Here is a 15,076-nt window from a genome sequence, read left to right on the forward strand (position 1 = left end):
GTCGCAAAGAGTTGGACACGACTGAGCAACTGATCTGATCTGATCTGAATGGTTCAAAGCCACAACAAACACAAATATGTATCACAGTATCTGTGGATCAGCAAATCATAAGTAGCTTAGCTGCAGGGTCTGGGTCTAAGTTTCTCAGGGTCTGGAGGGTCCAGAAAGCATGATTTCTGGCTTCTCTCAAAGTGAGCTGGTAAAAAATGCAAGGTATGAATGGCAATGCCTTGGGTAATCAAGCCTCAAAAATCATACAGAGTCATGGCTATCACTTTCTATGGTGAAAGTTCCTTGTCTAGGCCAGGTCTGAAAATGAGTCTCCACAACTTTTAACTCCAGCCTCTGAGCTCTTGTTTCCACCCTGGAGGTCATCTTTTCTTTTTCATAAAGGGTAGCCCATGTTTTCTGCTCAAAAGTTTTCTCAGTTTGCTTCCTACCAATAGGAGCTCAGGGTCCAAAGGCTTCTTATCAATTTTATACTAATTTGGCCCCTTTCAATCCAATCCATGTGGTTCAGTTCAGTTCGGCTGCTCAGTTGTGTCCAACTCTTTGCGACCCCATGGACTGCAGCACACCAGGCTTCCCTGTCCATCACCAACTCTCGAAGTTTGCTCAAACTCATGTTCATTGAGTTGGTTATGCCATCCAACCACCTCATCCTCTGTTGTCCCCTTCTCCTCCTGCCTTCAATCTTTCCCAGCATCAGGGTCTTTTCAAATGAGTCACTTCTTCACATCAGGTGGCCAAAGTATTGGAGTCTCAGCCTCAGCATCAGTCCTCCAATGAATATTCAGGACTGATTTCCTTTAGGAGGGACGGGTTGGATCTCCTTGAAGTCCAAGGGACTCTCAAGAGTCTTCTCCAACACCACAGTTCAAAAGCATCAATTCTTCAGTGCTCAGCTATCTTTATAGTCCAATTTGACATCCGTACATGACTACTGGAAAAACCATAGCTTTGACTAGACAGACCTTTGTTGGCAAAGTAATGTCTCTGCTTTGTAATATGCTGTCTAGGTTGGTCATAATTTTCCTTCCAAGGAGCAAGCGTCTTTTAATTTCACAGCTGCAGTCACCATCTACAGTGATTTTGGAGCCCAAGAAAATAAAGTCTGGCGCTCTTTCCATTGTTTCCCCATCTATTTGCCATGAAGTGATGGAACTGGTGCCATGATATTAATTTTCTGAATGTTGAGTTTTAAGCCAACTTTTTCACTCTCCTTTTTCACTTTTCTCAAGAGGCTCTTTAGTTCTTCTTTGCTATCTGCTATAACGTTGGTGTCATCTGCATATCTGAGGTTATTGATATTTCTCCTGGCAATCTTGATTCTAGCTTGTGCTTCAGCCAGCCTGGCATTTCGCATGATGTACTCTGCATATAAGTTAAATAAGCAGGGTGACAATATACAGCCTTGACATACTCCTTTTCCTATTTGGGACCAGTCTGTTTTTCCATGTTCAGTTCGAACTGTTGCTTTTTGACCTGTATACAGATTTCTCAGGAGGCAGATCAGGTGGTCTGATATTCCCATCTCTTTAAGAATTTTCCAGAGTTTGTTGTGGTCCACACAATCAAAGGCTTTGGCATAGTCAATAAAGCAGAAGTAGATATTTTTCTGGAATTCTCTTGCTTTTTCCATGATCCCAACAATTGATCTCTGGTTCCTCTGCCTTTTCTAAAACCAGCTTGAACATCTGGAAGTTCTTGGTTCACATACTGTTGAAACCTGACTTGGAGAATTTTGAGTATTACTTTATTAGCATGTGAGATGAGTGCAATTGTGCAGTAGTTGGAGCATTCTTTGGCATTGCCTTTCTTTGGGATTGGAATGAAAACTGACCTTTTCCAGTCCTGTGGCCACTGCTGAGTTTTCCAAATTTGCTGGCATATTGAGTACAGCACTTCCACGGCATCATCTTTTAGGATTTGAAAGAGCTTAACTGGAATTCCGTCACCTCCACTAGTTTTGTTTGTAGTGATGCTTCCTAAGGCCCACTTGACTTCGCATTCCAGAATGTCTGGCTCTAGGTTGGTGATCATACCATCATGATTATCTGGGACATGAAGATCTTTTTTGTATAGTTCTTCTGTGTATTCTTTCCACCTCTTCTTAATATCATCTGCTTCTGTTAGGTCCATACCATTTCTGTCCTTTATTGAGCCTATCTTTGCATGAAATGTTCCCTTGGTATGTCTAATTTTCTTGAATAGATCTCTAGTCTTTCCCATTCTATTGTTTTCCTCTATTTCTTTGCACTGATCACTGAGGAAGGCTTTCTTATCTCTCCTTGCTATTCTTTGGAACTCTGCATTCAAATGGGTATACCTTTCCTTTTTTCCTTTGCTTTTCCCTTCTCTTCTTTTCACAGCTATTTGTAAGGCCTCCTCAGACAACCATTTTGCCTTTTTGCATTTTTCCCCCCCTTGGGGATGGTCTTGATCCCTGCCTCCTGTACAATGTCATGAACCTCTGTCCATAGTTCTTCTGGCACTCTGTCTATCAGGTCTAATCCCTTGAATCTATTTGTCACTTCCACTTTATAATCGTGAGGGGTTTGATTTAGGTCATACCTGAATGATCTAGTGGTTTTCCCTACTTTCTTCAATTTAAGTCTGAATTTGGCAATAAAGAGTTCATGATCTGAGCCAGTCAACTCCTGGTCTTATTTTTGCTAAATGTATAGAGCTTCTCCATCTTTAGCTCCAAGGAATATAATCAATCTGATTTTGATATTGACCATCTGGTGATGTCCATGTGTAGAGTCTTCTCTTACGATATTGGAAGAGGGTGTTTGCTATGACCAGTGTGTTCTCTTGGCAAAACTCTGTTAGCCTGTGCCCTGCTTCATTTTGTACTCAAGACCAAATTTGCCTGTTACTCCAGGTATCTCTTGACTTCCTACTTTTGCATTCCAGTCCCCTGTGATGAAAAGGGCATCTTTTTTGGTACTTCTGTGTGGTACTTCTGCCAATTTACTTCTTTTTAAATATCTGATGGGGTTGTTGTGAAGAGGAAAATAAGATATTTCACTGTAGAGGTACTTGACCTCACAGGCCAACTATTTAGCATACTGCCTGATATCTACCGAGCATTTAAATAGTTTTTTAAACATTTTACTTATTTAATTTTGGTTGTGCTGGGTCTTTGCTGCTGTGTGGGATTTTCTCTTGTTACAGCAGGTGGGCGCTACTCTTTGTTGCAGTGAGTGGGCTTCTCCCTCTGGGACCCCTCTTGTTGCCGAGCACAGGCTCCAGGGCAAGCAGGCTTCAGTAGCTGCAGTGCCAGGGGTCTAGAACACAGGCTCAGTAGTTGTGGAACACGCGCTTAGCTGTTCCCTGGTATGTGGGATATGTGGGATCTTCCACAACTAGGGTTTGAACCCATGTCTCCCGCCTTGGCAGGCGGGTTCTTTACCACTGAGCCACCAGGGAAGCCCTCTATCAAGAATTTAAATGTTTGTTATTATTAGTCTCATCAGCAGCAGAGGAGAATGTCAATCTCAATTAAGATTTACCAGCCCTGAATATGATTGTTTAAAAATAAGAAGTGCCAATTTGACACATAAAAGATGCTATCTTGCTTCATGCACTTCTCTGATTTCTAGTTCTATTGAACATTTATCATTCATTTATGAATCTGTTGTTGTTATAACTGCTACAAATATATCCCTCAATATTTTGAGTTTTTTCAATGTTAGTTGTTAGACATTATTTTGATGTAGAGTTTAGCATTTTATGTAATCAAGTATTTTCCTTTCTGATTACTTCAATAGTCTTTTAAAATCTTTATGAATATTCCAGTACTTCAAAATTCGATTATTTGCTCATCCACATGTTATTTCAATGTATTTGGGGCAAATATCTCACATACAGAAAAATGCACTGATCATTAGTTCATAGCCCGACTTCCCTGGTGGTACAGTGGATAAGAATCTGCCTGCCAATGCCGGGGACAAGAGTTCGATCCCTGGTCCTGGAAGATCCCACATGCTGTGAAGCAATGAAGCCCATGCACGACAACTACTGAGCCCATGCGTTGCAACTACTGAAGCCCGCGCGCCTAGAGCCCGAGCTCTGAAACAAGAGGAGCCACCGCAGTGAGAAGCCTGTGCACCCCAACGGAGAGTGTTCCCCACTGGCCACAACTGGAGAAAAGCCACAACAAAGACCCAGCACCGCCCAAAATAAATAGTTAAATACTTTTTTTTTTTTTTTCACAGCCTAAAGAATTTCCACCAAATGAATATACCCATTGTATTGTTCTCTTGGGCTGCCATAACAAAGTATCACAATCTGACTGGCTTTCACGGCAGGCATCTATAGAACAGTTCTGGAAATGTCTGAGAAGTCTGAGGTCGACATGCCCTCAGGGTCAGTTCCTCCTGGAGTCTGTGAGGGAGAATCTGTCCCACGCCTTTCCCTTGGCTTCTGGGGGTTTGCTGGTCATCATCAGATTCCCTGGTGGCTCAGACGGTAGAGTCTGCCCACAATGCAGGAGACCTGGGTTTGATCTCTGGGTTAGGAAGATCCCCTGGAGGAGGGCATGGCAGCCCACTCCAGTATTCTTTCCTGGAGAATCCCATGGACAGAGGAGCCCGGCAGGCTACAGTCCACGGGGTCGCAAAGAGTCAGACCAACTCTTTTACTGAGTGACTAACCCTTTCACCTTTCAGGATTGTAGGGTAGCCATATGTTTGGCTTTACTAGATGGTTCCAAGCAGTTTTCCAAAGTGGTTTCCAGCAGGGCATGAGAATTTTGGTTGTTCCACATGCTCACCAGAACTTTGGGTTGACTTGGACAAAAATAATTTTGATGGGAAGATGATAATAATGATAATACCTTCTCACTAAAGTTATTATTAAAACCAGTCATTGGGCTGGTTATTTTACTTATATTATCTCGCTTCATCTTTAAACTACTTTTCAAGGGAGTCATTAGCTTCACTTTTACAAACAAAACTAAGCATCAGTGAGATCACATAATCTGCCCAAAGTAGCAGTAAGTAGCAATGTAGGCTTCCAAGTCAAATTTGTCTAATTACCAATCTCTGAGACTTTCTGGTCCAGATTAAATGTAAAACTGGTTGCTAAGGAGGTGAAGGGGAAACCTTAGGCATTACAGTACAGCAGGAGAGGGTTGGTGTGGCTGCTGCCGAGGGGCCAACTTAGTGGCAAGAGGCAAAACAGCTCTAAATCTTTACTTGAAAGCTTGTTTGTGCCACCATATTTTGGGCACATCAACCATGAGAATCTGTTACCAGGGTTAGCTTCAGACATTTCCCAATGGATGATTATTTTGAGGACTGATTCTGAGAACAGATGGATAAGCTTAATATTCAAAAATAGAGTGATGCAAACCAGTTTGGGGGTAGAGAGTTAGAACAAGAGGTCAGGTTAAGAAAAAGCATCCTTACTAGCAGATCTGTGGCACTGCTTAGTCAGTCACTGATTTCAATATGCACTCCTTAGCCCTTCAGGCCTCATTCCCAAGCCCAATGTCCAGTTGATATCAAGTAATACACTTAAGGGAGAAGGCAATGGCACCCCACTCCAGTACTCTTGCCTGGAAAATCCCATGGATGGAGAAGCCTGGTAGGCTGCAATCCATGGGGTCGCTAAGAGTTGGACACGACTGGAGCGACTTCACTTTCATGCTTTGGAGAAGGAGATGGCAACCCACTCCAGTGTTCTTGCTTGGAGAATCCCAGGGACGGGGGAGCCTGGTGGGCTGCCGTCTATGGGGTTACACAGAGTCGGACACGACCGAAGCGACTTGGCAGCAGCAATACACTTAAGAACGTAGCAAGGGCTTCCCTGGTGGTCCAGTGGTTAAGAATCTGTCTTGCAATGCAGGGAACACCAGTTTAATCCCTGATCTAGGAAGATCCCACCTGCCTCCGAGAAACCAAGTCCATGCTCCACAACAGCTAAGCCCGCCCTCTAGGGACTGTGCTGCACATCAAGAGAAGTCACAGCAATAGGAAGCCCATGCACCACAACTAGAGAGGAGACCCCACTCGCCACTAGAGGAAGTCTGTGTGCAGCAACAAAGACCCAGCTAGAGAAAAAAAGAACATAGCGAGAGTCAAGTCTGTTCTTATCATGCCCAGTGCTCCCATGGGTGAACATCCATGGGGGGAAATAATTCACAGAGCAGAAAGGAAAAACATTATGGAAATAATCACTCTTCCACTAAAGACACTCAATAGGCTCAAGAATTGAGAGGCTGCTTTGAATCAGGCACTGGGCTGGATTCTTCCAGATACATCATATCTTAGTCTTCCCAGTAACCTTGAGAGAGAAATAAGTTGCTATTATCCCTATGCTACAGGAGTGGGAACTGAGCCTCAGTGAGGTTTCAAGAAACCTGTCTGAGGTTACCCAAAGGGAGAAACAAACTGCATAATAGTTCCATTCTAACAAAGGATGTAGAAAGAGAAAGTTTGGACCTTCTGAATTACGAACTGTGTCTTTAAGGAATCTATGGGAGTATATGCTAACTTTTATTTTTATATTTTTAAGGAAGACAATAAAAGAATACTGAAGGTTTTCCTGCTAAAAGCTTGTTCTGGAAAATGAAAACCATAGAAAAAGAACTCCAGCAGTATAGACCAGCAACTCTTATTTATGAATCGTACAATGAACGGGGCTTCCCCTGTGGCTCAGCAGGAAAGAATTTGCCTGCAATGCAGGAGATGCAGGTTCAATCCCTGGGTCAGGAAGATTTCCTGGAAGAGGGCATGGCAACCCACTCCAGTACTCTTGCCGGGAAAATCCCAGGGACAGAGGAGTCTGGCAGGCTGCAGTCCATGGAGTCGCAGAGTCAGACATGACTGGAGCACCTGACCACATAATGAACACGTTGGTCCAGGGACTCATATCCTATAAAAGTATCACATTGATGAGGTTCTAATCAGTTCAAATGTTGTCATCTTCTAACTTTGTGCCAGTGCAATTATTTTAGAAAGTACAGTTTCCATTTTAATGGGCGCTTGGCTTATTCATTTCTGAAAACATTGGTTTGGTTTCAAACTCAATTGAAAATGAACACCTGGGTTTTGTCCTGGTTTCAGGAAACCCACACATTTTTTTTTCTCTCTATACTTTAATCAGTAGCTGGTTTAATTGCCTTACCAGGTCACAGACGTCACTGTCCCAGCTATGTGTAAGCTTTGCCTACATCACAACCCAAGCACGGCAGCCGGAGTGCAGCGAGAGCCATTCAGGAAGAAGCAATGTGCTCTCACACTCTGGGTGTAATTCACACTAGATACTCACCCAGGCTCGCTGGGTGCAGGCTGACTTCCCACCGGAGAAACAGCCAGAGAGGATGGGAAACACAGAACACGCCACTCTCCTGCGTGAGCCCCAGAGAATGACCAAGTCATCAGAGCTAGTCTGCCCCAAACTCTAAGACTCCTCATGTACTACTCACAGCCTTTCTCCCAGAACAAGTAGGTGGGCTTAAGCACCCCCAGCAGCCCGGTTCTGGAGAGAGACGGAGCGCAGTCTGAGGACTGGAATGCCCTCTGCCTGCTCCAGCACAGAAATGCGCTGCTGGCATTCACAGAGACAAGCAAACGATGTGGTATTGTGGTATGTGTGCTCTTAATCTCTATTTTAATGTCTCCAACAAACTAGTGGTTAATTAGCAATTTGCTGCCCACCAATATGCAAATGAATGACAAGCAAAAGCCCTCCGCATCTGTAATTATTTTGCTGATTTACAAGCTGCTCTCCTCTCCGTGTAGCTTTTCCCTGTGTGTGTGCATTCATGCACCAGGGATTTCATTATTTTTAGAAGCATACACTGTACACTTTTAAGCTTTAATACTTTCAGGCTTCAGTAATTACAGTATTACGGATATACATACACATTTTCCCCCCTCCAACTCCAAATGCATTTGTCAGGAATGCTTTTCTCTTTGATAAAGACTGGAGAGTAAGATTTATCAAGCGGCTGAAATCCAAATCGCAGAGAGAGTCAGAGCTCAAGATTGAAAGATGCACGATTCTGCCGCTGCCAAATCCTTATCTGGAATCGGAGGAGTCTTGTAATATTTGATTTTCTCCCAAGCAGCTCTGGTGAATCGGAGCCACGATCTGCCTTATCCATCTGCCTACTTTGGAGCGGGGTGTTTTACTATTTGGCGGTTTAAATGCTTCACGTTTTTGCCAGCACATTAAGAAAGGCTCTCATGTTAAATTAAGTCAATTAATAAATGAGACACATTAAGCAATCAATTTTGTCAGCCTATCTCCCCGGCATTATGTATGGTTGGCTGTAATCACAAGATAAATGCAATGTGCTGATCTATGGTAATGTTCAATAATACATTCTCTGCCAGGCTCAATTCATCAGGGAGTTTCGGTAGAGGAGGCATTTGTTATTGGCTGTCTCTGCACCTCAAGGATAACATTTCTGTCCTTTTGATTGGCCGCCTCACTGCTGCAAGATTCTAACCGTCTTATTTTGATGATGAATATGAAGGCATGCTAAGCCAGGCTGGAGCGAGTGTCTCAGAGGCTGCGCGCCTTCCAGAGCCCAAGGACTTAACGGCTTCCTCCGCCACCTTCCTGTGCCAATCATCCCCCCAAAAAAGTTGTGATGCTTTTCTTCACCCAGTGCTTTGGGGCTGTGTTAGATCTCATTCACCTCCGCTTTCAGCACAACAAGGCTAAACGGGTGTTCGCCGCCGCCGGGCAACTTGTCTGCGTTGTAAACCCCACGCACAACCTAAAGGTGAGTGGCTGGCTACCGTTTGATGTTCCCGTGGCTCGGGTTCAAGTCCTTCCTCGGCAGGGGGGGGGGGGGGGGGGCGGGCAGTGGCGTCAGGGACCCTCCCACGGAGCCCGGGGCGCTCCAGGCAAAGGTCATCCCTCTGCTACACAAGACGGTGTTGGGCACCCGGAGCCCGCGCTGGGCTCCTTCTCCCTCTCTGGGTGTGTGGATGCTCTCGCGACGGCGTGTGTTTCCCTGCCTGGCGGGGGAGACTAGAGTCAGCGTCTATTTCTTTTACCCCACGCTGTCAGCCTAGGAGTCAGAGGTGGGGTTGTGTGTGTGTCAGAAGTGAGGGTGTTGGAGGGAGTAGGGGGCGTCCCCCTCCTTCTCCCAAATACTTGTGGGCAAGTGTTTAGGAGAGAGGGTTTGAAAAGTTACCCACATTGCAGGCTGTCCCGTGTGCTGGAAAGGCAGGCAGGAAGTACACGGATTTCTGAAGCCCCTCTGGTTGCTCCTGAAGTAGCTGGGCTGGGCGGTCGCGAGACGGGACCCAAACCTCCCACACCAGACAGGGGTCTGGGAGCTGGGGAGGGGGCGCTTTCTGCAAAGTGTGTTTTCCCTGTGCTCAGACTCAGCCTTGGGGGCGTGGGACTGGGGTGTCGGTAGAAGCTCGTCTTCTTTGCATCCTGAGAGCTGGATGCGCGATGCGCCTGGTGTATCGAGGACGGGAGCAGGCAGATTGTTTCAGTAGCATTGTAATGAACCCCGCTCAGAGCCGCCACCGCTGGGATCACTGCAGGCGCTGCGGCCCTCACATCTCTTTAGGTCAGCGCCCTTTAAGAGGACAGCCTCAACACGGGCTCGAGGGACCGCTCCGCATCCCCCGCCAAGATGAGGGGGAAATGAACCGAGAGCCGCTAGGCTAGGGGAGGAGGGAAGACGGGCAGTGGGGGCGGTAGGGGGCGGTGCGAGGATGCAGCTGAACTCCCCCGCACCCCAGTGTGAAAGTCGCAGCCGCCTGGGCTCCGTCCCAGAATAAACGATGGACTCGTTTGGGAGTTGCTCTCATTATACCCGAGGCTGAGAGAAGAAGGGGAGGTGGGGGGAAAGGGCATCTGTGCCGCTAAGCAAAGGAAGTCTCTGCGAGCATAGATCTGTCATTCTGACCACTGCTGTGGGGCAGGTCTTATTGCTTGTTGCTCATCACTTTATACACTCCTGCAGTCAGACTCTCTTCAACTGGAGCCCTGCAGGCCAGTGCTAATGGGTACCTCCTCGCACCCCTACCCCCAACAATTCCTGGAAGTCCCCAGGAGGGCCAGCGGCCCGGAGCCCCTGGGGCCATATGCCAAGGCCCTTCCTGGATGGAAGGGTGATGGACTACCTTGAGAGCACTATGGTGCTCCGGACCTAGGAAGTGATTTTCTGCAGGATCCAAGCTGTGATGAACACCATCTCAACTGCTCTGCCTCTCTCCTGCTCTCTTTCCCCCCATCTCTCGCTCCACCCTCCCCTCTCCCCCTCATTCCCCTATTTCTTTTTCCCTTCATGGCTTACTTTTATAAATGGGAATTCACCCCCAGTCATCCTTGGCAAAGTCAGTGTATGATGTACGTATTAAAATATGATTCTGAATTCCATTTTATGACTACTTTTGAGACCGCCTTCAAACTCCCATTGTTTTGTCACTTTACATTCGTTTCTTCCCTGTGGCAAGAAATTCTGTTTATTCCTGCTTTGCATTTTAAAACTTTTACAAATTGTTTATGAGACTTAGTGTTTCCAAAGTTTCAATTTATATGGTTCGTTGGCTACAGCTGATGATGGAGGGGAAACAGGGTGCTAAGATCTTGGTAGGGGATGGGCTGAAAGTCATCTGTGCTTGTTTCTGTGATGTCAGCCTGGATTTTGACAGGCAGTCCTGCTGCCCAAACCCAGGATTCCAGAGTCAGGGCTGGAGACCTTAGGTCAGTGCTGACCAGCTCTGTGACCTTGAATGACTCAGTGTCTCTGAGCCTTCCCTTTTTCATCTTCAGAATGAACCAATGAATCTCTAGCCTGCCTCCTCCGTGGCTCTGTGAGGCTGTGAAGGGATACTCAGGGTAGATGGGCTTTATTAACACTCCCCTCCACCCCCCAAATTATATTATTGCATGTCATTTGTAGGGTTCCATTAGGAATTTCAAAAGTTATTACTTAAAGCCTTCAGCCAACTTAGAAACTATATAAGCATGAATATAAAAATAGGTGACATGTGCTTTTAGAGGCTATTTTCCATGGCTCACTTTGTCATGTACATACTTATTTGACTTTTTATTTCCCATAAAAAGCCACTTAGAGATTCTGCTCAGATAAGTGTCCTCACAGATAAACAAACCAAACTGAGGGATGCTTATGTTACCAGGGGGTACGACAGGACACACAGCATTTACAGAGGCTGTGCCAGGTACAGACAGACCTCTGCAGCCCAGGATGTCTCTGTGAAAGTCTCATCCATGCTCCAGGTGGCCCAGCAGGTAAGTTCTACCTGCTTCTCCAACCTGAGAGCTAACAGCTTGGAGCTTTTCTTGGAGCTTTTAAAGGCACAATTCTCTAGGAACACTGCTGCTCCATCATGGATATTAAGAAGGGTATAAAACCTCAAAAGAAAGTGCTCCTTCCAACCATTCCTTTCCACAGACAGGCCATGGAAATATGCCTTGGATGTAAAAAGCTGCAATCCACGTAGGAAGAAAAAGTCTTTTCTTAAAGAAAAAAAAACAAAAGTCGTGGCCACGTTAAACCAGGATGGCTATTGATCTGCGGTGCTTCCCCACACTTTGTACGACAGGCCGGTACATGACGTGGTGACCACGGACACAGAGACCGCAACCTCGCTTTCAAGTTTCTAGGTTGTGTGTTGCTTCCAAGAGGAACTGGGAAGCCTGTGTTTTTCTTTGTGGAAGCATTTTTGCACTTTGTTCTTTCCTGTTCTTTCCTGAGAATGCTAGCAGTACTTCGGGACCTGAGGCAAGTGCTGAATTATAATCAAAAATCACTTACTGAGCAGAGAAAACCATGTATTTACCATGCTTCTATAGGTCACCTTCATTCTCAATCTCATTATGGCAATTTACTCAGCAACCTAGGATTCTCTCAAGCAAGCTTGTTCTAGAAGCTTGCCTTTAAGTGGAGGCAAAGGCCTGCCTGGGGAATGCAGACAACCCAGTTAAACCCATTACACTCCTTAAGCCCACCCTTCTTAAAAGGGGTGTTTAGAGTCGCTGGCCTGAAATAAGAGGTTCTCCTTCTTCAAGAAGAATCCGTTGCAGAGCTGGCTCCGTGGACTGCAGACGGCACCCTGTGTTGCCCTGTGTCTGTCTGTCTCTGCCTGTAGAGGTGGCTCCTTGAAGAGATCAGGCTCCCCAGTTCTCCGTCCCAGCCCGTGGAAAGCGACCGCCAAGGAGCTGATGATCTTGCCTGGCTGCCGTCTGCTTCCTCGCTCATGGAGGTCACTGAAATGTGGCCCAGGGGCTGCACCGAGCAGGGTGCAGGCTCATGTCCTGATTTAGCACCACTTTCTCCCTCCGGTCCTTCGCTTATTTCCAAACCAAGAAAGCCTTTCTCTCCTGGCTCCTCTCCCATCCACACTCGCTGCTTGGACAATGCCCTGCCCCGGCAGCCCTCTCTGCTCCTGCCCTGTCTCCAGCGGTGCCCTTTGAAGAGTGGACTGGCCAGTCTGTGCACCCCGGCCTCTCCAGGGAAGGGTCTGCAGTGGCCGCCAGAGCCCCTCTGGGGTCAGAGCTCAGCACTTCCCAAGCAGACTGGCGCTAAGCCGGGGCTGGCTAGGAGACTTCCTGTAACCACAGCGCTTGATAAACCAGGTTCTGAAACAAGTCTTGCAAAAGGCTTTCTGGCAAACTTCCCAAAGGCCCTAACCTCCCTACCGCTCCTGGGAGGCTATTCATGCCTCCATCCAGTGGGTCCAATCCCCAGAGCCCTTTTCTGTTGTAACCCGTTAACCTTGAGTCTATCTATAGACAGACACACACATACACACACTCAGAGCCATGCGCACACACACAGTGGGAGGGACATACAGGACAGTGTGGGCTTTAAGTGCCCGTGCATGCTAAGTTGCTTCAGTTGTGACCCCACCAGGCTCCTCTGCCCATGGAATTCTCCAGACAAGAATACTGGAGTGGGTTGCCATGCCCTCCTCCAGGGGCTCTTCCCGACCCAGGGATCAAACCCAGATCTCTTGCATCTCCTGCACTAGCAGGTGGATCCTTTACCACTGGCGCCACCTGGGAAGCCTAGCAGACACTAAACCTAAAATTAGGGCATTTTAGTACCAGGACTTGCAGCATCCACCTGCCTCTCATTCTGAGACCAAGCCATATGGATGGATGTGTGCTGAGTGACGGTGGGGATGGGGTAGGGGCTGCATGGAGTTGGGGGAGGGTATCATTAAGGGAGAACCAAGGCAAACCTCACCTCGAGCGCCTCGACTGTTCAGGAAACCTTTGGAAATCCCGTTCCGGCCTCAGGGCTTTCACTAACTGACACAGCACGGCAGGCAGCCGAAGGGAAGCTAAAGACCTGGATGTTGTTTTTAGAGATGTAAAGGCGGCCTTGGAGTGTTCAGCCTGAATGCCTAGTTTCCGGCAGTTCAAGATGGTTTAGTAGCCGGCGTGTGGGTTTCTCAGCTCTTCCTGACACAGCCACCTCTGAGGGTCCCATCCCCCATTCCCTGGACATTCAGCATCTTCCTTTGCTGTCCAGGCTGGAGGCTCTATTAGCGCCTTAGATGGGGGTGGTAGGGAGGGAATGGGGGGGATGGGGAGACCAGTGGAGGAGGATAAGAGGGGACTGAAGCTGGTCCCTGAGTCACTCTCTGAGCTTCAGTCTAAAGGCTTTCCCGTGCCGCCGCCTCCAGTCCTTTGGTTTCTGTGAATACTGTATGACACTTGGCTCTGCAGGCACAGAGCAGTCATGCGGCTTTTCTGGTTAATGGTGATTGTAAATGAGGCTCCCGAGTCACATAACTGGAGGCTCCGGGCGGCCATTTGGGTAGCGGTGTGCTGTGATGGGGAGGGCAGGGGAAGCTGAAGCTGGTGTGGAGGTGAGGTGAGCCCACGACCTCGGCACTGCCTTTCTCTGGTAGCCCCCCGGAGCAAATTTTGTGGCCCTCCCTTCACCACAGTCCCTCAAGCGGCAGGGACTGTTTGGAAGCAAGGAGAAAACAGGGACTGAACGCTTTCTTTGAAATTCACAGAGAGGTCAGAATTTTTTGGATGGCTTCCCTGGGGTAAGGCAGAATATTTTTCTAGCAATTAACAATAAGAAAAAAATGAACTGACTCCTGGCAAAATCACAGAGGATGCGATGGTTGGATGGCATCACTGATTCAATGGGCATGAACTTGGGCAAAACTCCCAGAGATGGTGAGGGACTGGGAGGCCTGGCGTGCTGCAGTCCTTGGGGTTGCAAAGAGTTGGACACGACTTGGTGGCTGAGCAACAACAAAAAAGTCATCTGGACTCAACCAGCTGTGCTCCCCAGAGGGGAAAGCTGGCCTGTTTAGACACAAGGTGTCACGTGGAAAGGGTCCCACCCCAGAGAATGGAGCCCCACCCTCCCATGGGGATCTCCAGCTCAGAGAATGATGGGGAGAATGTCAGAACTGGGAGGCTGAATCTTCTTAGTCTACAGTCAAGGAAACTGAGGTGAGAGAGGGAAATGACTTGTATTTCCTACAGCTTCTGTAACAAATTACCACAAATGGGGAGGCACAAAATCAGAGAAATCTATTTCTCAAAGAAATCAGGAGGCTGTAGGTCCAAAATCAAGGTGCCAGCAAGGCCAGGCTCCCTCCAAGTTTCCAGGGAAGAATCTGTTCCTTGCTCATCTGGCTTCTGAGGGTTCCCTGTGTTCCTTGGCTTGTGGCCTCATCTCTCCACCTCTGCCTCTGGGGTCACATGGCCTCCTTCTCACCTCTGTGTGTCCATATCATAAGGACACAGGTGACCGTATTGAGGGCCTATCTGGATTGTCCCTACCTGGACAATCCAGGATTAGTTTTCATTGCAAGATCCTTAATTTAATCACACTTTGAAAGCTTTAGTCCCTCAGTCATGTCCAACTCTGGAACCCCATGGACTATAGCCTGCCATGCTCCTCTGTTCATGGAATTCCCCAGGCAAGAATACTGAAATGGGTTGCCATTTCCTTCTTTAGGGAATCTTTCCTGACCCAGGGATCAAACCTGGGTCTCCTATACTGCAGGCGGATTCTTTGTCATCTGAGCCACAAGGCAAGGCTAATCACACCTTTGGTCATATAATATTCACTCTGTTGCTCTTTAAGGTA

The 15,076-nt window shown here is 47.3% G+C and overlaps 1 protein-coding gene across 1 annotated transcript in view; it reads left to right on the forward strand.

Annotated features, from left to right (window-relative positions):
* The first annotated feature begins 8,170 nt into the window (after nt 1–8,170).
* Nucleotides 8,171–15,076, forward strand: part of SIAH3 (siah E3 ubiquitin protein ligase family member 3) — a 73,269-nt gene continuing 66,363 nt past the window's right edge. Inside the window, exon 1 of the mRNA XM_006072543.3 lies at nt 8,171–8,746. Within this exon, the coding sequence (XP_006072605.1) occupies nt 8,612–8,746 (135 nt within the window). The 5' untranslated portion in view covers nt 8,171–8,611. The remainder of the gene's footprint in view (nt 8,747–15,076) is intronic.

This window comes from Bubalus bubalis, chromosome 13, assembly GCF_019923935.1.
Source record: "Bubalus bubalis isolate 160015118507 breed Murrah chromosome 13, NDDB_SH_1, whole genome shotgun sequence".
Taxonomy (NCBI): domain Eukaryota; kingdom Metazoa; phylum Chordata; class Mammalia; order Artiodactyla; family Bovidae; genus Bubalus; species Bubalus bubalis.